General features: G+C 58.1%; 1 protein-coding gene across 7 annotated transcripts in view; it reads right to left on the reverse strand.

Moving 5' to 3' along the window:
* SARDH (sarcosine dehydrogenase) overlaps positions 1-23,679 on the reverse strand; it is a 61,147-nt gene that overhangs the window by 25,246 nt on the left and 12,222 nt on the right. For 5 of the 7 annotated variants that reach the window (XM_045883470.3, XM_064580029.1, XM_045883469.2 and 2 more), the window contains 9 exons: positions 21,359-21,463; positions 20,103-20,232; positions 17,505-17,591; positions 17,199-17,289; positions 13,918-14,059; positions 10,670-10,753; positions 8,341-8,454; positions 3,194-3,332; positions 1,579-1,692 (listed from right to left, as the gene is read on the reverse strand). In XM_045883470.3, the coding sequence (XP_045739426.2) occupies positions 1,579-1,692; positions 3,194-3,332; positions 8,341-8,454; positions 10,670-10,753; positions 13,918-14,059; positions 17,199-17,289; positions 17,505-17,591; positions 20,103-20,232; positions 21,359-21,463 (1,006 nt within the window). The remainder of the gene's footprint in view (positions 1-1,578; positions 1,693-3,193; positions 3,333-8,340; positions 8,455-10,669; positions 10,754-13,917; positions 14,060-17,198; positions 17,290-17,504; positions 17,592-20,102; positions 20,233-21,358; positions 21,464-23,679) is intronic. The other 2 variants (XM_054509481.2, XM_064580031.1) reach the window with 2 other exon arrangements.

The raw sequence follows: 23,679 nt of genomic DNA on the forward strand, positions 1-23,679 counted from the left end.
GCACAAAGCTCCCACCAGCCTTTCTCCAGCCCTGCTGACCTCTCCACCAGCTCTTCCCAGCCGCCTTTCAGGCCAGACGTCACCTCCTCCAGGAAGCCTTCCTCATCCTGGCTCAGCTACTTCCCACAGGCTCCATAGTCCCGCTCTTTTCCACCCCGGTGTTCTAATGGTCTCCTCCTGGCCCGTCTGCCCATACGGTGGTCTGCCCATACCCTGAGATCCTGGAGGTCCCAGCCAGCCCCGTTCACCCCCTGCCTCTGCCTGAGGGTAAAGGCTCCGTTTGAGCACCGGGAGAAGGAAGGGGCAGATGAGCTCGTTCACAAAGCACACGTGCTCTCGCTGAGCCCACTGCATTCCTTACTTCTGCACCGGCAGTGGCAGGAGGGAGGGCCCCCCACGCCCTACCTGCCCCCCAAGCCACCCCGAAGGACTCCGTGGCCAGCGGGGCAAACTTGTCCCACCACCCCTACTCCCCACCAGAAATACAAACTCCATGCAGGCCAGAACCTTCTCAGTTGGGTTCCTGACTCCATCCTTGGTGCCTCAAACAGGCCGCACGCTGTGAGTGCTCAGGAACTAGTATTGAAGTCATGCACCTTCCTGACTCAAGCGCGCCTCCTTCTCGCTCCGCCCCCCTCTCCCAGTGCCCAGGCCAGAGCGCCCTCGCCCGCACCGGGAACCCTGACCGAGTCCCCCGCAGCGTGAGCTGCATTTGTCGGCAGCACAGAGCCAGGCCCGGAGCCAGGGGGCTGCCACCAGCTTCTCAGAACGGGCCAAGCACGTCCAGCCTACTGCCCCTTGCCCTGGATGGTGCAGTCAGCCCACGCACAGTCGACACCTTTCTCCTCTGCAAATCCAGCCTCTCAGAGGTGGCAATGGGGCCCCTTCCTGGAGAAGGAGGGTGCTTCCCGCTCTCTGCGACTCTCAGCCGCCTCTCTTCTTCCCTATAGCGGAGACTGTTAACAGGACTAAAGATGAGATGCCTCCCGCAGGAACCAGGGGGTAGGGGCGGGGAGTTGAAGTGTTGGGAAGTATCTGGCTCAGTGCAGCAGTCAGTGGGGCTGTGCAGACAGGGAAGACGGGTACTGAGTTAACTGTCCCTGGAGGCATGCAAGCAAACCTGAAGGCACTGCAGAGGGCCACCCAGTAACAGCTTGAGCACTGAACCGCATATCTTCTAAGGACCTGCCCCAGCCGGAGTTGGGGTTCAGCATAGATGAAAGTCGATTCCGCAGAGAGGCTAGTGGCAGAAAGGAGCTAACATCGCCCAGTGGGAGGCACGGCCTTCTCCCCAGCTCACTCTGTTCTGGGCAGACAAGCTGAGCACGCCCACGGTGTGGGCTCAGAAACACCACAGTACGGATGGGTTCAAGGACATAATCACGGAGTACTCACAGCCCAGCATCACTGCCTGAACAAAGCTGACGTTCAGCCTGAACCGAGGCCTCTCATCTCCCCAGCCCTGACCACTGCGAGCGCACTGGGTAACGGCAGAGCCGCCCGCACCCCGCTCCCCGTCCGGCCCGCCAGCAGCAGCTACAGGCCACAGCACGGCTCAGCCCACGGGGCATCGCTTACCTTCAAAGGCAGGGGCCAGGGCGGAGGCCTGGGGGCTGGGGGCCAGGCGGCTGACGGTCAGGTCACTCTCGGTGCCGCCCCTGTGGTTCAGCATGCAGGTGTACACGGTCGAGCCTGGGGGCAGGAGGAAGATCCAGAGCGTGTGAGCCGCTCAGCTCACACGAGTCTGCAGAACCGCGTGACGGGGTGCTCTCGAAAGGTGTCTCCGCACAGTGACACAGTGACACCACGACCCGGTGGCCCAGAGAGGGATGGGCAGGTCCCCCAGCGCTGCCATCCCCCGGGGAGGAAGGATCAAGAGTGGAGCTTCTTTCTTCTTGAAATGCCTCAAGCCGGGACCTGGACTCCCCTCATCCCACCCTCCCACACACCCACCACCATGCTGGAAAGTTCCTAGGAGCAGGGATCCTGTCTCACTCACTCTGGTGCGCCCCTGCTGGCCGAGCAGAGGCTCCTAATGTCTGTTGAATAAGTGACCATACAGATGGATGAATGAAGAGGGGTGAAGGGGAAAGTGGATGGAGGGGTGTTGGGTGGGGTTGGGGGGCAGATGGCAGCATGTGGATCGGCAGGAGGTTTAAGAGGAGGTGAGCAGAGGGTACGTGGGTGCGTGGGTAAGTGGGCAGCTGGGTTGGCTGGCTGGGGAAATGGTGTAATGGGCCGAATTGTGTCCCCCAATATGATAGCTTGACGTCCCAACCCCATGAACGTGACCTTATTTGGAAACAGGGCTTTGCAGATGCAATCACGTTAAGATGGTCATTATGGTGGGCCCTAATCCAGTATGACTGGTGTCCTTATAAGAAGAAGAAGACGCAGGGAGAAAGAAGCCTGTGTTACATCAGGGCGGAGACCACAGGGATACAGCCACAGCCAAGGAACCCCGAGGACCATCGGCCCCACCGGGAGCTGGAGAGGCTGCTGAGTGTCCTACCCGTGGTCTCAGAGAGAGCATAGCCCTGCTGCCACCTTGATGATGAGCTTCTAGTCTCTGGAATTGTAGGACAATATGTTTCGATCATTTAAGTTTGTGGTGCTTTGTTACAGCAGCCCCAGGGCACTGATACAGATGGGGGTGGGTGAGTTTTTTAGGTGGATGGACACGTAGGTGGAGGGTGGGTAATAAAAAAGGAGATGAATATCCCAAATATTACATGGGACACACCTATACAAAAACACTGTTCCTTCTTCACTTGAGACTCAAATTTATCTGAGCATCCTGTATTTTCATTTAATTCTGGAAACCCTGTTTGGGGAGAGCATTCCTATGGGGGTAACTAAATGGGCTCCACAGTCTCAGGAGACATTTACTGAAGGCCTGCTGCCTTGTATCCTTTTTGGAACAAAGTAAAGGAGAAGGAAGGAGGGAGGAGGGGAAGGAAGGGCAGGAAGAGGGATGGAGGAAGGTGCTGGGGTCCTAAGGGCTGGGACTTGGCAATGGGGGCAGAAGGGTCTAGATGCAGGGGCATGGGGCCAGCCTCGGGGGCAGAGCCATGAGCTAGAGGAGCCCAGAGTGGACGGGGTCAGCTTGCCAGGGTAGGTACCCAGGGCTGTGCCCATGGAGTTCTTCCTGGCACTGGAGTGGAAAAGGAGCATGGTCCTCTGGAGGTCATACCAGGGGGTCGGCTGACGTCAGCAGAGAAGAGCCAGTCGGCAGCCTTCCTCGCATCCAAGCCCACCAGGTAGAACTTCCCGAAGTAGGACATGTTGAACACAGCAGCGGCCCCTCTGCAGGCTAGACACTCTTTCTTGATCTGAAAAGTTCCAGGGAGGAGGGATGCCATGAGGGCTCTGAGATGTGCGTCCTCGGGAGGATGGGGCGCTGGGCTCTCTGCCGCACACCTGCTCTGAGGCCCCCTTCCCCCTCACAGCTGGAGCACAGCATGCCCATTCTTCTCAAGCATAGGGAACGCTCTCCAGGGAGCTCATACACTATAAAAAAGGCAGTACATTCAAAAGGATTAAGATCACACACAGCATGTTCTTGGACCATAATGGAATTTCATTAGGAGTCAATCGTAGGAGGAAAATTAGAGCGTTCACATATAAGTGACATTAACCCACACACTCCTGAATAACCAAAGGATCAAAGCAAACATTCACAGGGGAATTGGAAAATTCTTGGAGAAGGATGCCCGTGGAAATGTGGTACACGGAAACGGAGGGAACGAAGTCAGGGCCATGCTCCCAGTGACCTCACACCTGCAAATGCCTCCATGGAGAAGAAGTTCTCAGATCGATGCCTGAGCTTCCCACTTGGAGAAAACTGGAAAAAGAAGAGTGAATTAAACCAGAACAAGCAGAAGGAAAGACATGATAAAGACTAGAATGGAGATAAATGAAATAGGGAATAGAAAAGTTGAGAAAACCAGCAAAGGAAAGTTGGTTCTTTGAAAGGATCAACAAAATCAACAGACCTTCAGTTAGACTCACAAAAAAAACAAGAGAGAGGACTCAGAAGTTCTAAATTGGGAACTAAAGAGGGAATATCACCCACCCTACAGAAATAAAAGGATTATAAGGGGATACCACACATACCCATCCGACAACACGTGAGACAGGAAATGGACAAATTCCTAGAAAGACACAAGTAACTAAAGCTAAAGAAGAAACAGAAAATCTGAATAGATCCATAACAAAAAGAGATTGGGTTAGTAATTTAAAACTCCCTATAAAGAAAATCCCTGGCCCAGACGGCTTCACTGGTGAATTCTATCAAACATTAGAAGAAGAATTAACACCGAGTCTTTGCAAAACTCAAAAAAATAGAAGAGTAGGAAATACTTGTTCCATGAGGCCAGCATCACCCTAATGCCAAAATCAGACAAAGACCACCAGACAAAGACTCGTAAGAAAACGAAGCCAATATCCCTCATGAAAATAGATACAAATGCCCTCAACAAAATACTAGTGAACCAAATCCAACAACATGTAAAAAGGAATACACACCATGATCAAGAGGGATTTCTCCTGGGAATGGGAGGTTGGTTGGGCATCCCCAGATCAACTGATGGAATGTGCCATACTAATAAACACAAAACAGAAACTATGTGATCATCCCTATAAATGCTGAGAAAGTATTTGATAGAATCCAACATCCTTCATCATGAAAATATTCAATAATCTAGGAATAGGAAGGAACTTCCTCGACCTAATTAAAAGCATGTGCAAAAATTCCACGGCTGACATACGATAGCAGGGAAAGACTGAAAACGTTCCTCCTAAGATCAGAAACAAGACAGCTGTTTGCTACTTCTGCTCAGCATCGTACTGGAGGTTCTAACCAGGGCAGCACTTAGGCAAGAAAAAGTAATAAAAGGCATCAAGCTTGGAAAAGAAGAGTAAAATGATCTCTATTTGCAGATGACATGATCCTGCATATAGAAAATCCTAGGAACCCACTAAAACACTATTACAACTAACAAAATAGTTCAACAAGATAGCAGGATACAAGGTCAATGTACAACAGACAAATAAAAACTATTGTTTTGTTTTTCATTTCACTGACGGTGGACAATCAAAAATGAAATTAAGAAAATGATTCCACTTAACATCATCAAAAAGAATTTATAGATACTTACGAATAAATTTAACAAAAGTGCAGAACTTGTACTCTAAACACTTGGCAAATATTTTTGAAAGAAACTGCAGAAGACCTAAATGAATGGAAAGACATCCCATGTTTATAAAATGAAGACTTGACTAGTGCTAAGATGACAATGCTCTCCAAATTGATCCAGATTCCACACAATCCCCATTAAAACTGCAGCTGGCTTCTTGGCAGAAATTGACAAACTGATCCTAAAATTCATACAGAAATGCAAGGGACGCAGAACACTTAAAACAATTTTGAGAAAAAAGAACAAAGCTGGGAAACTCACGCTTCCCAATTTAAAGATTCACTACAAAACTACTGTAATCAAGACAGAGGGGCACTAACACAGGATATAAATATAGATCACTGGAATCTGGTTGACAGTCCAGAAATAAGCCCTCATGTTTATGGTCCACTGACTCCCCACAAGAATGCCAAGGCCATGGCAAGGCGGGGGGAAGCAACAATCTTCAAAACATGGTACTGACAAAGCTGGACGGCCACATGCAAGGAAGGAAGTTGGAGCCCTTCCTCACACCACATACAAACCTTAGTTCACCAACACTGTTAGTATCTACCCATGAGAAATGAAAACTAGATGCACACAGACCCCTGTCCTCACACCACATACAAACCTTAGTTCACCAACACTGTTAGTATCTACCCATGAGAAATGAAAACCTAGGTGCACACAGACCCCTGTCCACGCACAATCGTAGCGACACCATTTACAGCAGCTGAAACGTGGACATAGCTTGAGTGTCCATCCACAGATGACCAGACACACTGCAGTATATCCGTGTAATGGAATACTCGTGATGCACAGATATGCCCTAGAACGTGGATGGACCTTGAAAATACTGTGCTGGGTGAAAGAAGCCAGTCACGAAAGACAGCGCACTGTATGAGTCCCTGCTCTGAAATGTCCCAGCGAGGTGAATTTGTAGGGACAGAAGTAGCTTAGTGGCCGCCCGTGGGTGGGGACACGGTGGGGAGAGGGTGGGGGGCGGGGGGTGACGGCTAGCGGGCCGGGATTTCTTCTGCAGGTAGACAAAGGTGTTCTAACATCCGATGGTGGGGACGGTGCTCTGCCCAGGAGTCCACTAACAAACGTGGAATTGTACACTTGAAAGGGACAGGCTGTATGGTATGTGAATTCTAGCTCAATAAAGCTGTTCTGTATTTTTACAAAGAGAGCCCAACAGCCCCGCTGATGGTCTACAGATGCCCCAGCCAGGTCCTCCAAGCCCCGTGTTATCCGTGTGTTTTTCTCCTTGGTCTTCCATCACCTCACCCCTGCTTCTTTGCTCTGAACACATCACCCAGCTGCCAAGCAGAGGCACCAACCTTATTGTTATGACAGAAGAGAAAACTGTAGCAGCAAAGCTACCCCCCACCGAGCACTCACTGTGGGTCGGGGACCTGTGTGACCTCCCCCCACCCCGCGGTCCGTCCACCATCTCTGACAAGGAAACTGCCGCGAGCCACCTCGCGCTAAGTGCCCTTCGAGGCCCGGGGAGGGGACGAGGTTGGCGGCGGGGGAGGGGGGGAGGGGGCTCCCCAGCGGGAAGACCACAGACGTGCCCAGGGCCAGGTCTGTCTAGCGGTGTGTGTCTCGCCCAGCTCCGCATCCAGTGGCGCCGCGTGGGTGTATCGGAGTGAGTGGTGAGAGTATTTACACCAGGGAAACCAGCCAAGGACCCGATCGGGCTTCCCCGGGAGGGCTGGCACCCCACCCGGGCTGCACCACTCCCGAGCCCCCGATGCCGCACCTCCACCCCTCTGCAGACACCACTCCCCTCTGTGGAGCTCCTGCGACCCCTCAGGCGCTGCGGGACCCTCGCTGACGCTGCTGGGGCTGCAGAGCAAAACCCAAAACAGTCTCCAGGCTGACTCTCGTCTCCCCGGACTGGGGAGGTTGCCAACGTCGAGAACAAGTGCGTGTTTCATGCTTCGGGACTGTTCAGACGTGTTTGTGGAGGCTGGATGAAGCCATCAAGCCAAGTTGGCATCCCCTCCGAGCTCCCACGTCCCCAAGGGCCAGACGTCCTGCCGGCCCTGAAGTGCCAGACGGAGCCCCCTTCGCTCCCCGAGAGGCAGCGCCGGGGACTCCGGGAGCTTCCGGACGCACACGCCTTCTGCTTCCATTTCCCAAGCCCCTCCTCCGGTGCCTTCACCAGGAGAGCAAGCTTGGGGGAGATCACGGGACCACCTGCAGCATTTGTGAGGCCCAGTGCAAAATGGAACCGTGGGCCCTGGTTCCGAAAGTATGAAGAGTTTCAAGGTGGCGACAGCAGTGTTAATCCCGGCGCAGGGCCCTTCTGAGCCAGGGCCCCAGGTGACCTCAGAGGCCACACACCCAGGAAGCTGGCTGGCTGCCTTCCTCCTCGCGGCTGCTTCCCAGGCCGCCCTGGGCCGGGCACCCGCAGGTGGAGGCCTTGGCTTCACGCCCACCTCAGGGGGCGGCTAAGGCCGTGCTCCCTCTCCCGGGGCAGCCACGAGGACACAGGCCGGGCCATGTTCTACTGGGTGATCCCTTTACCAAATGGCTGTGCCGCCCCGCATGGCAGCTGGTGTTGTTTTCTGTAGACACTGCCCATGAGAACATCTCTGCGTGGTGCAGACTGCAGAGGGTGGCCGGGCCCCAAGTCCTTGTCACCCCCACCCCGGCAGCAGTCGGGAGCCAGGCACTCGGGCCGGGGCAATGAGTGGCTGGGGTCACCATCTGACCAGCCTCACTTGCCCACTTCCGGAGCCAGAGGGGCCACACTCAAACCCCAGACCACAGACCCTCTGCTTGTCCCCTGGAGGGGCCGGTCTGGGATCTCTGTGTCCCGGATCTGCTGTGTGAGAGCCACAGGCAAAAGCCCACCACGCTGGGCCTGGAGGAAGGAGCTAGTCACTCACAGGGTCTCGCGAAAGCTCCCCTCAGAACAGCTCCAGGGCAGGAGGGATGGAGGCTCAGAGAGGGCAGCCCCTGGCCTGGGGCCACACAGCCAGCCCCAGCCCACCTGGAAGCAGTAATACTGCCCTCAGCCTAACCGCGGGCCAAGCCCTGGTACAGAGGAGGCCGGGAAAACATCACAGATTCCTCCTCAAAACGGAGTCAGTCAAGCACGGGGCCCTCCGGCTCCACCAGGGGTGGGGGCAGGGGACTCGGCACTGACCACATCGTGGTGCGGCGGGAAGTCGAACGTATACTCGTCCCCAAGCAGGCGGCCGTAGGCATGGTCTCCGTGCGCCTGGTGTCCATAGGCCCCGTAATAGTCGTACTGCAGAACCTGGGAGAAGACACCGTCACGGTCCTCCTACTCCTCCCTTCCCTCCGTTCCTCTGTCCCTCCCTACATGCACACATGCGTGCACACACACACACACACGTGCGGCCCGGCAGGCAGGGAGCTGGGTCCCGCAGAGGCAGAGATGGAGCAGACGATCTGGCCCAGCCTCACCGAGCTGCCCTCTGGAGGGGTGTGTTGTGCGTGCAGGGGCAGGGGGAAGGAACAGGGCTCAGGCCGTCCGTAATCCCTTGCACAGATGACACCTTAACGGCTGTGGTGGTGTGTCTGAGAGCCGGTAGGGAGTCTGGGCTGTGCTGGTTGGGGCCCAGGAGGATGGAGAAGAAGTTGGGTGGACCCAGGGAAGGGAGAGATGGGGTTGACAGGGAGGCAAGGGGGGCGGTCACCAGGGACATCAGGGCCACCATCAGGGCTTTTGAGGCAAGGCTAAGGCAGCAGGATAAGGCCCCGGCACCAGCCCACTGAAGACCAGGGTGACGGAGCTGGGGGCCCAATGCCATTGCCATCCCAATCAGGACCACGCCCTGCTCCGAGGGCCTCAAGCTTCTAGGGAGGGAGATCCTTTCTACAGACGGGAAACTGAGGCAGAGAGGCTAAAGCTTGCCCAGGTCACAGGCAAGGACCTGACAGGCCTGGCATAGACCTGGTGGCGGGTGGGCCCCAGAGGCTGGTTCCTCCACCGCCATTTGCCTTGGCCCGTCCTGCACCTGTCAGCAGCGTGGAGAGGTCCACAAGCCAAGAGGCCCTTCCCCACCTCTGCTGCTTCTGAGGGAGCCAGTCAACTGTCACCTTGCAGCCCGGCCAGCCCTGCCCAGCCTCCTTTCCCAGGCAAGAGCCGAGTGTGAGGTTCTGACTGCACTGGGCCACTCTGCTGCCCCGAGCCCCACTCAAGCCCTGGCATCTGGGAGGGGCCTCTGCAGACAGTCTTCTCCCTGCCCTGCAGGCGCGGCTCCCACTGGCCCCTGAGACCCCAGAAGGGACATTCCAGCTCGCTGCAGCCTGGCCGGGCATCCGGGATTTGGGGGATGTCTTATCACTCCGTGCCCTAGACACCCAGGATGGCTCCCAGGTGAGAGGGTGCAGAGCCTGCCCATCTCCGGCCCAAGGGAATGTTCCCGATCCCTGCTCCAGTGTCCTCTGCTCTCCCATGGATTCCAGGGGACAGGGGCTTCCAGGGACAGGCCAGCTGGGATACAGAGGGCTCTGCTCAAGGCCCATCCTGTCCTGGTGGCCCCAGCCTCTCAGCCTCCTGGGCACAGGCTGCTCCCCCTGGTGTCTTAGAGAGCCTGCCTCCTCCATCCTCATGGGTTTGTCTGTCCTTCCGGTGATTAGGACTTCAAGAGGAGCTCCGTGCTCCTGGGCGGAGAGCAAGGGTCTCTATAGGCCGATTGGAGAAGGGGCCAGGACCGAGGAGCCTGAGAACACTGACCTCTGGGCATTAGTGAGCTCTGACTTCTGCCTCACTTGCCCCAGGATGCCCTGGGACTGGCCTTGGGCCGAGGGTTGCTATGGAGATGGGAGGTGGATGCACAGGAAGGGGACTGGTAAAACAGAGCAGCGGGAGAGGGATTTCAATTTGCACAAATCTGGATCAAATACTATCCCCCTGATTGGGCTGAAAGCATCACAGTGCTGCTCCAGCAGACCCCAGCCCCCGAGTTTCACAAGCAGGATGGTCTGGGTTCTTTTCTGACAACCCCAGGCCCATGGGAGGCACTGGGGGGGTGCTGGGGAGCCCCCAGGAGGGCACCCAGAGGCCAGGAGGCTGTGAAATCCCAGCTTACAAACTAACATGAAATGCCTAATTTGGTGCTAAATCCTCCTACTAACATAAAATAACAGTTGCAGTTGCCAAAAATATACGAACAAAATTATGAGAAGATGCACTAATTTCTCCTACACACGGGGGGGGGGGGGCGGGGAGGATCTTGTGCGCGGCCCCCGCACTGTGGAACACCAGCTTTCCCAGGGGCCCCGGGCTTCTCCGAGCCCTGGAAGGCCTGGCCGCTGAGGCGGTGATTGACAGCCTTGGGGACATCTGCAGGGGAGGGGTTTCGTGCTCACGGGCAGATCTGCAGGGGGCTCAGCCTTCCTGCACACAAGACGACTCACCGTCCCACAGGCCCCACCTTGGGCAGCAGGGGTGGGTGGGGTGGGGGACGGGCACAGAGGGGGGCCAGGCCCGGGTGCCTACTCACCGGAGCTGTGCCTTGGGGAGTAAACCATCCGGGCCGCTCCCAGCCCTGTCGCTCCTGGAACACACAGCCTTGTGAAAGTAGCTCCTAGGTAGGGGTGGGGAACAAGCACCCTTCAGGCCGGGCCAGACTAACCCCAGGCAGGGCAATGAGTGACCCCCCAAGGAGCAGAGGGCAAAGAGGTCCTCGTGCTGGGAGCCAGGACCCCATGCCTGCCCCAGAGCCCCGCCCCCAGCTCCCCCTGCCCCACTCCAAGAGTCCCCAACCTACTGAGACACCTGCTAGGGACAGAATTGCACCCCCCAAATTCCTATGTTGAAGCCCTAACCCCCAGTGGGACCTCATTTGGAGATGGGGCCCATGAAGAGGGGGTTAGGGTGGAGTGAGGTCACGGGGTGGGGCCCTGATCCCAGGAGGCCTCCAGCAGCTAGGCAGAGGGGCCGCACCTGGAGCCGGGCAGCGGGCACCTGGCTCTGGGCCTCCCAGGCTCCAGAACCGGGAGAAAGGAATTTCTACAGTCTCAGCACCCCCTGGCCCCCCATCTGTGCTGCGTTGTCCGCTGCTGGGACAGACCGGCAATCTCCTTCCTAGGTCCCCCTCATCCCCCGAGAGAAGCGACAACAGGGACACAGTGGGTCTCTGCACACCCACGTTCACAGCAGCCGGCAGGTGGAGACCACCCAAGTGTCCACCGGCTGACGACGCGTCGGGTGACTAAGCGCGCGAGCCCGCACGGTGGAGCAGGGGTCGGCCCTCACGAGCAACGGAGTTCTGGCACGGGATGCACCACGGGCCAGTCTCAAGCCCAGCAGGCTGGGGGAAGGAAGGTCACGTGTTGCATGGCTCCACTCACACGAAACGTCCAGAACAGGCAAATCCACAGACACAGAAAACCCCATGGGTGGTTTTTCTAGGCGGGGCGGGGGTTGGGGAGAATGGGGAAACCCTGCACCATGGGCGCGGGGTCTCCTTTAGGTGGTGGTGATGGTCACACAGCATCCTGAACGTCCTTAAATCTCCCTGAATTGTGTGCTTTAACATGGTTAAAATGGCAAATTTTATGTTATGTGTACTTTGCCACGAGACAAAAATGTAACAGACTAAATTGGTTTCCTGGGCCTAATTCACACGTGCCTGTGTGCGGGGACCGCCCCCGCAACACCCAGCAATTCTCAGACACCAGGACCGTGTCCAAGAATCCGGCTCCATTCTGACACTGTCTACCCCGGGACGGTATCAGAGTCCCTGGGTTGGGGGCCCCGTCCCACGGGGCCGTCCCCACCTCCACTCCGGCTGTTACCAGCACTCCTGACCGACCAGCTGTGGGTCAGGACCCCTCCTCGGGGCGGCCTGATTTGCTAGAGCAGCTCACAAGACCCCGAGAGCGGTTTTACCCACTGGATCGCTGGAGGAGTGCAGGAAGTTAAAGCTCAGGAACAGCCAGATGCAAGAGGGGCGTCGGGCCAGGGGTGGGGAAGGGCAGGGGGCTTCTGGGCTCCTCTGAGCGCCACTCTGCCCAAATCTCCATGCGCTCCCCAGCCTGGAGGGGAGCCTCTCCACATCTCCTTTGGGGTTTTTAGGAAGGCTTCAGTACATAGGCACGACTGATTGAATCAGCCTGCAGCCCCTCTCCCTCCCCAGAGGCCAGGGGTGGGACCAAAAGTTCCTGTCCCCTAATCACGGGGCATCCAGCTGGGTTCCCTGGCATGCAGCCTCCATCCTTAGGTTCGGCCCAAAGTCATCCCATTAACATAACAAAAGGCACCTTTATGGCTCTCATCACGGAGGAAATTCCAAGGGTTCAGAACTTCCTGCCAGACAGGGAACTGGACAAAGACTATACCTGTTTCTTATTCTAAGTCACAATATCACATGGACGCAATAAAGTCCTGGAGTGGCAGATTTCTTTGAAAATAAATCTGGTTTGGGGAAAAAAAGATAATCTTACTCTCATGTTTGGAAGGGCCCTGTGTCCACAGGCAAGCCCAAGGCTGTGGACAGGTGCCCCGTGGACCACCCAGACCCTGAGCAGGCAGAGAGGGGGCCAAGGTCACACTGCCAAATGGTGACACACCAGAAATGTCCTCCTTGGACATCCAAGGGGGCAGCAACTGAGGACACAAAAGATCACCCCACAGTGAGTGATGGAGGCGAGTGGACCTGGGGAGAAGTCACCTTCCGCAGGAGGGACTTCCGCTATTGCGGGGCGTAGGCTCCTTTAATAAAACAATCCATGGTTGGGAGGCATCAATGAGCAGGGCTGATGATGTGGGAAAGTGGAAGCGTGGGTGAATTCAGATTTCTCTCTGGGCAGGAGGTGCTCCTGCACCTGCCACGTGCCGTGCCCTTAGGGTAAAGCTGTGCACTTCTGAGTGATCCTTCTGAGCCCCTCTCCTTCCACGGCCAGCCAAGCAAGCCCTGTGTTTGCCAGGGAGGCCGCAGAGTCGTCAGGATCCGTGCAGGGTGAATAAAGACCCGGGCAGGCTGGGAGAGCGGGAGGCCCTGTGGGGCCCGAGACCCTCGCTGGCCCCCTAAGCTGAGCTAAGAGGCCGGGCAGCCTGGGACCCATTGACATCTTTGGGCCTCTCCCCAGGAGGTGCAGGGGACACTGGGTCCCTCTGGGGTCCAGGCACTGGAGTCCCAGATGAAGGAGGTTCCTTTATTCAGCTTCAGTGCTGCCTGCTCCATGAGCCTGCCCTCCTGCCTCCCCCTTCATCCACCCATTCAACAAACGTTCCCTGAACACGTATTAAGAGTCAGGCTCTGGGCTCAGTGCTCAGGAACCAGAAACGCGAGGGCACAGCATCTGTGCCCAAGGCCCCAGAGAAGCAAAGCAAGCACGGGCTGGGGGCACAGGGCAGGTGCCCGGGTTGTGGGGGCCCTGCGAGAGTGCACAGGGCCAGGCCCCGGGAAGGGCATCTGACGGTGGGTTTCATCGTACAGGTAGAAGCTGGCCAGGGAGGAAGGCAGCCGAAGCAGGCTCCCCCAGCAGGAGCACGTCTCCTCGGCATGCTGCCCTGTGGCCATGCCCTCCTCTGATGTGCGACCTGCTGGCGCGCACCCGCTGATGCTCACTCCTGCTGACTCACCTCCCACTCAGGGGCCCCGCCGCCAGCAGTCAGGGAGGATTCTGAGCCCGTTCTATTAGGAAGACCCTGGGTATGACTGAGCCCCCTCATCGCCTCGCCTGCCCAGGAGATGCGGCGCTGCACGCCCTTCTGAGGGTCACCGCGCTTGTCAGGGTGTGGTACCTCGTGCAGGGGGTCGGTCCTCATGTTGCGCCCTGCCAGGGGCTCGTCGTGGGGGAAGACGACCGAGTAGTTCTTGGCATAGGACTCGTGGCTGCGCTCACGAATCCAGCGGCGGTGGTCCGTGAGCAAGGGATGGAAGCGCCTGTCGCAGATGGAGGGGTCAGTCACTGCCTTGGGGGCCTCTTAGGGGAGGGCTGGCCAAGGACCCAGGGCAAAACTGGACCCTCATCCCTCCGCCAGAGTCCTCCCTGAGGCGTGGGCTCAGGGGCGGGTCCATGCTCTACTCTCCCACCGTGGGGCCTTGGGCAGCTCAGCCTCCCCACTGCGACCCCCGCCCACCACACACGGCCCTCCCCTCCAGCCTTCCTGGGGGTACAGGGGCCGCAGCCTCCCAGCGGCTTGTCCATCTGGTCTCCGCGGACAGCCACGGCCACCCGAGCCGACTGCACGGCTGCCGGCCCACCTGTGGTCAGGCCCGCAGCCCCTCCCACACACAAACCCACTCTCAGAGCCCCAGCTCGGACCAGCCGCCCCGGCTGTCCCCTTCCTCACTGTCCACCTACTGGCGCCTCACGCCTCCTCCAGGCCCACCTCCTCACCAGCTACGGCCTCATCTGTGTTTCTTCCTCAGTGATTCCTGTCCGAGCTTCATCGGGGCTAATTGACTCTTACTTTGCACATAGTTCTAGCAAGCACGGCAGCCTGACTGGGGCAGGGGTGGAGCTATAGGAGTGAGCTTATTACTGCAGATATTATCACTAGTAATATCGAGGCTCTCCGGAGCTCCTTTCCAGTGCAGGCCCGGGGCTGAGTGCCCCTCGCTGTTCACCCCCTGCCACCCCTGGTTTGACTCGTTTCACACGAGAGGAAACCCAGCCTGCCCTTTGCTGGGCCACACGGAGCCAGGAGCTTCTGGGACACGCTGCAAGAGAGGGAGCCATGGAGCCGGGCCAAGGGGCCTGGGGAGGGTTCCTGGAGGAGAAGCCGTGTGCCGGGGTGTGGAGTTCGGAAATGCAAGGCAGGCTTTGGAGGGGCTGAGGTGGGGAAGAAGGAGGCTAGAGGTCGGCCCTTGGCTGATGGCCTCTCTGATCAGACTCCGCCCCCCTCCCCCCCCCCCCCCCCCCCCCCCCCCCGTCACTAGGAGCTGACATGGTTCTCCCAGGATGGGAGATGGGACCTTCCTAGCGGCTTTGAGAGTGTGAGTCCTGGTGGGGACCGGGGGCGGGCGGCTGGGGATTTGGGGAGAGCTGGATTTCCTTCCTCAGACTCCCCGGGACAGAAGAGGAAGCTGGACCCAGGGCAGGCCCGGGTGATCCCGACACCAACAGACACGGCCGCTCCAGCAGGTGCCCCACTGGCCAGCACCGCCAGCCCCTCTGCTCAGATCTGTGCCCGTGTGCACGTGGCGGGGCCGTGGGCTCAGGCTCAGCCAGAGCATGGCCGGGGATCGGCAGGGGGACGGACCCCTGCCTGTGGCCAGGCAGACCCAGCTGCAGCGTTCCTCCCATGAGCAGGCAGGCAGGGGGCCTGTGGCCAGGGCCAACGGGGCTAGGGTTGCGCCACCCTCCTCACTCAAAGAAGGAATGACTCCTCCTCCCCACTTACTCAGACCCCGAGGACTTTCACTAAAAATCACAGCCTGCCCTCCAGACCCTGCCCAGGCCGGGCACTGGGTGAAGCACAGACGAGCTTCAGACGCACTCCCCTGAGAGGTGGTGGCTCATTGCTCCCATTTCACAGATGGGCAAACCATCTGCCTGAGCCACGAGGGTGGGTCGACTAGTTCACTGCCCCCACCTCGACCCACCAGGCCCCAGCTCTTAGGGGCTCCCTTCCCGTGCCCTCTGCCTCCTGACCTGTGACCCCCAGCCCACGAGCCATAAACCCGCCCACAAGACGCTCCTGCCAGGGAAGGCAGCCGATAGAGGGAGGCCCAGACCCCTTCCCAACTGGGTCGGGGCCTCCGCCAGCCCAGACCTAAGCTGCCTGCTGAATCCAGGACTGTGCGCTCCCTCCCTGCAGGGTCTCCCTCGGCCCAGGCGGGGTGCAGGCAGGCCAGCCTCGTCCTGCAGCCGCGGACACTGCGGCACCGGGAAGCTGCCCCCTGAGGCCCGGGGTGAGCCCTGGGGGGCGGGTCTGTTCCAGGGCTGAAGCCCTCGCCCGCCAGGGAGGCCAGAAGCTCAGTCCCTGCTCGCTCCAGCTCATGCCCTGAGTGACTGCAGACAGGCGGCTTCCCCCACCGGCGCCTCCTCTCGCTGTCTGTAGCAGGAGGGGCTTGGACTGGCCCATCCCCGAGGCCCCTTGCAGCTATCATTTCTGGAACATTCCTCTCTTGGGAGCGCGTGGGTGCAGCCCCAGACGGGCTCTGAGGCAGCCACAGAGGAGACTGTTGTGCCAGGCGCCATGGAGGGGGTGGCAGTCGGAGAATCTCAGTGTCTTGTCTGTCTGTCTGCCTCTGTGGGGGCCAGACATCCCCCCCCCAGTGGGTGTAATGTCCTCATCAGGCCAGGAAGGGGCAAGGTTAGCAGAGGAGGGGGCACGAGCTGAACCAGTCCCTACTGGGCCACTGGGGTCCCCCCCGGGGAGGCTGTCTACCGGGAGCAGTAACAGGGGAGCAGGCCGGACACCCACAGGGGCGCCCCTCCAAGCTGTTGCCTGCGGACCCTAGCCCCGCCGGCAGAGGGTGGTGGAGACCAGGACACCCCCCACCCAGCTCTGACGTCAGCTCCCCTCCACCTCGGCTCAGGTCTGTCTGGGCTTCTTGCAGACAGGCTCCAGAGCATTTTACCGACCCAGACACATTCGCTGCTCCCAACGTTGGCAGCACATAGCGTCATGACCCGGGCATCACGGTGAGGAAATGGCTCGGCATTGGGTCCAACTCATTCCAGTCACCCCGGAAGTGAACGATGGCATCTCCGCTCAGGGCTGCCTGACGCCCAGCCTCCACCCTCGTACTAACAATAACCAGCTCGGCCTCACTCCCTGGGCAATGTGTGTGGTCCCTCCTGCTCCCCAGGCCTCAGGCTCCCCATCTGCAAAGTGGGGTGATGTGATCCCGCTGCTGATCCTGGAGCTATCCATAGAGGGTCAAGCAGGACGCTGGCACAAGAAATCCTGGAAGCGGTGGATCTGCCAAACCCAGGCCCCTGCAGCACCGCCCCTGCCGGCACCTCTTCCAAGAAGCCCTCTGGATTCCAGGGAAGGCTCCTTTCTAAACAGCCCTTGCCATGTACCCCACTCCACCGAATCCCAGGGCACAGGGTCCGGTGCACACTCGCCTGATGTCATAGCCGTACATGTCCTTCTCCGGGCGCCCGTGGACAATCCAGTGGGCCAGCTCCTGCCCACAGCCGCCGCCTAGCATCATTCCTGGCAAGAGTGGAGCCAGAGGTCTGCCGCCTGGCCCAGAGCCCCCACCCCGTGTCCAAGCCCCGGATCTCACACCTGGGGTGCTGCACGCCTGCTAATAGGACCTCACCCCTCCCTGCAGGCCTCCTCTGCCCCGCCCCCGCCAGGAGCCACGCCCACGCTGCCTGAGGGTGCTCTGGGGGTCAGAGGCGCAAGGTGGCGGCCCTCGTGCTCACCTGCACTGTTGAAACCACAGCCCAGGTAGAATCCTCGGAGTTCAGGCGCCTCCCCCATCAGGGGCTTGTGGTCAGGCGTGAAGGACTCTGGAAGGAAGGGGGCCCTGAAGCTCCGTCCAGGCCACACGCACCCGGGGCAGGGTCTCCTGAGACTGTGGGCGTCGGAGCAGGGTCTGCGGCTGCCTCCTTCATCCGGACCTTCCCCAACCTCACCACTCAGCTCGATGCCACTTCTTCCAGGGAGCCTCCCTAACCTCTCCCACCACATTTCCCGGTTCCTCAGCACTTACGGCCAGAAACACCCAGCTAGGAGCGGGTTCTGCTTCGCAGGGTCCAGGTCTGTCTCACGACTGTCACCATTCTCCTGCTGGTGAGGGGCCTTTCCCCTCGGCCCCCATCACAGGGCGAAGCTCTCCCTCACTGCACCCCCTTCCTGCTGTGTCCCTGCCGGTCATCCTTGCCTAGCACAGGGCCCAGCACACAGTAGGTGCTTGATAAATGTCACTGAGTGAAGGAATGATCCTAAGTTCTTTAGGAGAGGGACAGGGGCTTTTGCTTCTGTCCGCTGCTGACGGGTCACCCCCAGAGGCCAGGGCATGGACGGCGGGGGACCCTCGGATGTCATGATAAAGAGCTGAGCTTTACAGCCACAGTCCTGGGTCTGAACCCTGCTTTCCCCTTCCTAGCTGTGTGACCTCGGGCCAGTCACTTCACCTCTCTGAGCCTTAGTGTCCTCATCTGTAAAGTTGGGACCATGGCACTTACTTCCAGGGCTGTGAGTTAGCCCATCTGCAAATACTTGCCGCCCACGTGTATGTACCCCGGGCTCGGCTCTGAACGAGACCAGTCCCACCCCTCAGCGAGCTGACGGGAGAGCGAAAGACACAGTAAATAAGCAAAGTAAGAAAGCAGTGTGGGAGGAGGGGGTGGTGAGGGACTCCTAATAGCCCTTCCCGGCAGGCACCGTGGTCCCCTGGGGTAAAGATGAGGAGACCATGTGACACGGGGTCTCATCTATCCCAGTTCCCCTGCTAGTGAACCATGGAAGCGGGAGCACCGCTCAGGACTGCCTGGCCCCGAGCCGAGTTCTTAACCTCTGTGCAGCTTGCTCCCTGCTGCGGGGGGAGCAGGCCCGACCTGGGTGGGGGGGCGGCCTCTGAGGCCATCTGTCTGCAGGGCCTGGGGGAAACTTTCAAACAGCTGGAGAGGGGGACACCCCAGAGGTCAGAAAGAAAGACTCGGGGTGGCTGAGGGAGGGTGGAGGAGGCAGTTCAGAGAGGGCAGTGAGCATCAGGACGGGAGCTTCCCCGGGTCCGTGCGGTCACCCCGTGAGCACTTGGGCAGAGCTGGGGATGTTTCCGGCCCGGGCTGCGGGTGGGTGGATGGGAAGCTCAGAACAGCCTCACAGGGCAAGTGAGGAGAGAGTATCAGGGGACGAGAGTCTCTTGAATGTTTAACAAATGACTCAAGCCTGAGCAACACAAGGATGCAGGATGACGGGACGTTTGGGCTGCACAGACAGGGGCCCCCACCTTGGCGGTGACCTCCGGGACCCAGAATGGGAGCTCTACCCGCCCCCAGATTCCCCGGAGTCAAGGGGGCCTGGGACTTCCGAGTTCTGTTCTGGAAGCCAAAGGCTGTTGACCGTGCTTGTCCTCCCTGGCAAGGAGAGAGGCTGATTTCCCCACGAACCCTCCCTCCCAGGCAGGAAACCAGACACAAGATGTCCTCACAGGCACCTCGCCCCCAGATAGGGCTTCGTGGGAGCAGTGACTCCCCGGTCTAATTAAACAGAGGATGCTCCCGGGTGACTCGCGCCCCTGGGATTGTCTCAGGCCTGTGCTTCTCACTGCCAGCCCCTCGCAAGCCTGGGGAAGCGTGGGGGGGCAGTGAGTCTTCGGCCCAGGGCCCATGCCCGGCTCCCTGAGTCCAGTGCTCAGGGGCGCTTCCATCCTGCTCACCGCAGCTGGGCTTGCTGAGAGCCGAACAGATTAAAGCAGCCCCGGCTGGTGGCCGTGTCAATGCCAAGTGCACGGGGGAGAGAGAGCTGGACCCCTGCAGGCCATGGGCCCCTGGCATCAGAACCTGCCCCTCTCCTGTCCTGGCCTGCCTCTCGCTCTCTGAGTGGTGACCCCTTCCCCTCGGGAGACTCACGGCATTTTGCTGGCCCAGCCGTGCCCTGCACCTAACATGTGGCTTCCCCCCCGCCCCTTGCTCCATGCCTGCTGAGTAGGTGCTCTGTCACCCACTTCACAGATGAGGACACTGAGGCATGGGGAACTCAGAATCTCAGTCACAAGCTTTCCCCTTTGGACAGCACTGTATCTTTTGGGGCCTTTCCCCAGCCCTGATGTGGGCCGAGGCTGGCCCTACCCATTTTCTGTCTTGACTGAGGATGAAAGAGACTCCGCGTGTGCCGGGAAAGAAGGGGGGGCGCATACCTCACGCGTGGTTCTGCTGGAGCCACGATGGGGGTGGTGCGTCTCCTGCCTGTATGCAGCAGGGGTGGCCCAGGTCCAGGCCTGACACAGGCCAGATGCACTTCTCAGCCGGAAGGACCCTGGGACGTCCACCCCAGCTCCCAGCCTCCCCACTCACCAGGGCCGCAGACCGTGGACTTGACCCCTGTCTTCTCCAGCACGGGGACGCGGTTGACGGCCCCTTCGATATGCGGGCTGAACACGTCCCAGTCCAGGTCAAAGAGGCCAAAGGCAAACTTGTCTGACACCTGGGGAGGCAGGCGGGGGCGCAGCCCTGTGACAGCTGCCCCGCAGGAGCTGAGCCCGGCCAACCTGCCCCGAGTCAGGCCTCCTCCACCGACCCCTCAGTGGGGCCTGGCCACTCCCCTTCCCCGTGCTGGCCCAGGCCCACCTACTCTGCACTGGATTGTTATGGTGCTCTCCCTCGTCACCCGGCCTCCCCGCCTCCTTCCACCCATTCTCCTAAGTCAGACCAGGCCCTCTCTTGCTCTCAAGCCCCCCGTGGCTCCCCGTGACTCTCTGTGGCCCACCAAGCCCTACAAGAGCAGGCCCTGTCCATGTCCACCACTGACCCATAGCCACGCCAACCTTCCTTCAGTTCTTTGAGAAGGACAAGCTTGACCTGACCTCAGGGCCTTCACCCCCACCTGAGGCAGCTCCTCGCCCACCTGTTCGCTCTGCAGGACTCTGCTCTGCCGTCAGCTCCCCAGGGGGGGCCCTGCCTGACCACAGAGTGAAGGACATCCCTCCACGCCACTCTTACCGGGCTTCTTCCTAACCTGCCGGCTCCATTCAGCACACAGATACCCATGACTTCTTTGTTTATTGTGGGTCTCCCCACCTAAATAAAGGCACTCCAGGACAGGGACTTTTATGTTGGTCTCTCCCTGCCCCCAGGAAGTAAAAGAGTATCTGACCCAAAGTTGTCACTCAGTCATTCCATTTCTCCATGAATCCAGGAGCGAGGGTGGCCTGGGCATGCTCATGGGGGCCGAGGGGGCTGCCAGACCTCAGGCAGCCCCCGAAGCTGCTGGGGAAGCAGCCAGGCCTGGAGGAGATGCCGCTGCCATGGAGGTGGGGCTGCGGGATTGTTTGCTGCGGACACAGGGCTTTTGTGTTTTGGTCTTCCAAAGCCATTATTTTACATTCTGCAGCCTCTATTAATGTTGTGAGGCCAGCCCTCTCCCTGCCCCAGCTCTGGATCTACCTGTGTGCCCGGTTCAGAGAAAAATGAGTGAGACCCTTCTGGGGCCAAGGGACCTACCATTTCAGGGGTACACCTGAGGAGCTTCGGGAGGGTGGGTTTTCTGGAAGAAGACTTCTCCACACTGAGACACAGCCTCGAACCACCCCCTCGATCCCTCAGTGTCTCACCTCCTCCCAGAAGATGGGGTTGGTCTCATAGCCGCCCACAGACAAGGCATCCCCTTGGAGGCGGAGGTAGACCGAGGCATCATGGTCGCGGACATTGGGCATGTTCTGGAAGGCAGAGCAAAGAGGCCTCAGGGTCAGCCAGGGCTTGGGGGTCACAGGCCCCCAGTGGCCCATGGCACCTCCTCCCTGTCGTAGAACCCTGAGGACAGAGTGGACCTGGGGTCTCAGGTTACACTGTGGATAACCCCCACACCACTCAAGTCTCTCCTTCCCTAAACCCCATAAAACAGCAGCAAAGATGTAAGAAGGAGAGGAAAGAAGGAGGGAGGGACGTGGTATAAGCCGCAAATCTAAGAGAACCGTGGAGAGACAAGAGCACACAGAGATCTCAAGCAATACTGCAGGACGCAGAGTGAAGGCCAGTACCCCAGCTCGGGTTTGGGGAGGGGGAAATGCACAAGTCAGACCAGTTTGCACCCTCCCCGTCCCCTCCACACTGTAGAGTCCTGGCTTGTGGCAACCCAGCTCCCTCTGCAGGGGCCTGGTGGGCAGAGTGCATGGTGTGTGTGGGTGTGAGTGTGTGTGCACACATGTGTGAATGTGAGTGTGTGTGTGCATGCATGTGTGTGTAAGTGTGCATGTGTGTGAGTGAGAAAGAGTATGTGTATGAACAGAAAGACAGGCCAGGGTCTCTTCACAGCAGTGAACCCAGATCCTCTCCATCCCCACCCAGCACAGCCCAGAGCCTGGCCTGGGGACAGCCCCGAGGTCTGGAGAAGTGGGTTCCCACAGGCTCCAGTCTCAGGGGTGGTGAGGGTTGGACTGCCATTCCCCCCTCTACGGCAGCCCGGGGACTCTACTGTGGAGACATGAAGTGGCCTGTGGAAGGCTCCAGATGTGGACACCAGGGCCCTCACCAAAGAGGATGGCTCACCCTCATCCCCTGCAAGATGCCCTCCTGTCCTCCCTCTCCAAGCTTCCAGTCGGCCTGCAGAAACTTCCCCTTAAAACCCACACTAGGAACTTCAGAGATAAGACAAGATTGGGTCCATCAAACAAGGGGTCATGGAAAAGGAACAATCCCAGATCAAGAAAGAGGTCTCAAAATGAGAGATGATTATCAAAATGAAAAATGCAACAGAAGGGTCAGATAAGACCATCTTCTAGATATGAGGCTAAAAAAGATGAAGAAATTGCAATCAGGAAAGGAAAAAAATAAGGGAATCATAAGACAGCCTAAATGTCCAACATCCACCTTATAGGAGTTCCAGAAAGACAGAGGGAATGGAGTAGAGGAACATCAGAGCAGCAATCCAGGATAATTTCTCAGATTAAACATCACAAATCTCCATATTAAAGGGCCTATGAGGGACCACAAGGGCCCACCATGCCCTGTGAATGGACAGGCCAGCACAGAGGCCACACAGGGATGAAACATCAGAACACCAGAGGAACAGGTGGGTCCTGAAGAATGGCACAGCATTCCTGGAGGCCAGAGGACCTGGAGCCAAGTCTTCAAAATTCTGACAGACAGTTTTAGATGGAGAATTCTGACCCAGTCAATCCATCAATCAAGTGTAAGGAAAGAATAAAGATTATTTCAGACATCGATGAACATGAAAATATTTACCCACCACCTGCCCCTTCTCAATAAGCAACCAGAGCACATGCCATGGTTCCAAACAGAAGAGGAGTGAAGAAGGCCCCAGGGTCACAGCTGAGCAGAGGTCACGAGGCAATCCGTCTAGAACAGAGATCAGAACAGCAGGAGCGTTCCTCCAGGGGAGGGGAATGGGACTTACAGACTGTATATGATTTCCCTGTTGTGCAGAGTTGTGCAGAACATATTCTTGAGAGGTAGTTGATAGGACAAACATGTTGAAGTGTTTGGGAGGAAAATGTGACAGAATATAAATGCACAAATCCTCAACAAAATACTAGCAAATTGAATCCAGCAACAGATAAGAGGATTATATGCCATGACTTAATGAGACTTATCCCAGGAATGCAAGGTTGGTTTGATATCTGAAAACAAATTTATGTAATACACGGTATCGACAGAGTAGGATGAAAACCCATCATTTCAACAGATGCAGAAAAAGTATTTCCAATACCTTTCATGACAAAAACACTCAACAATCTAGAAATAGAAGGAAACTTCCTGACAAAGGGTATCTAAGAAACACCCACAGCTGAAACATACTTATTTTCAGCTTTTCCTCTAAGATTAGGCCAACAGAAGGATGTCTACTCTCAACACTTCTACCCAGCATTATACTGGAGTTTCTAGCCATTACAGCAATTAGACAAGAAAAAGTAAC

The sequence above is a fragment of the Mirounga angustirostris genome, unplaced genomic scaffold (assembly GCF_029215605.1).
Source record: "Mirounga angustirostris isolate CCGP_5_RB_7025 unplaced genomic scaffold, mMirAng1.0.hap1 SCAF_15, whole genome shotgun sequence".
Classification (NCBI taxonomy): Eukaryota; Metazoa; Chordata; class Mammalia; order Carnivora; family Phocidae; genus Mirounga; species Mirounga angustirostris.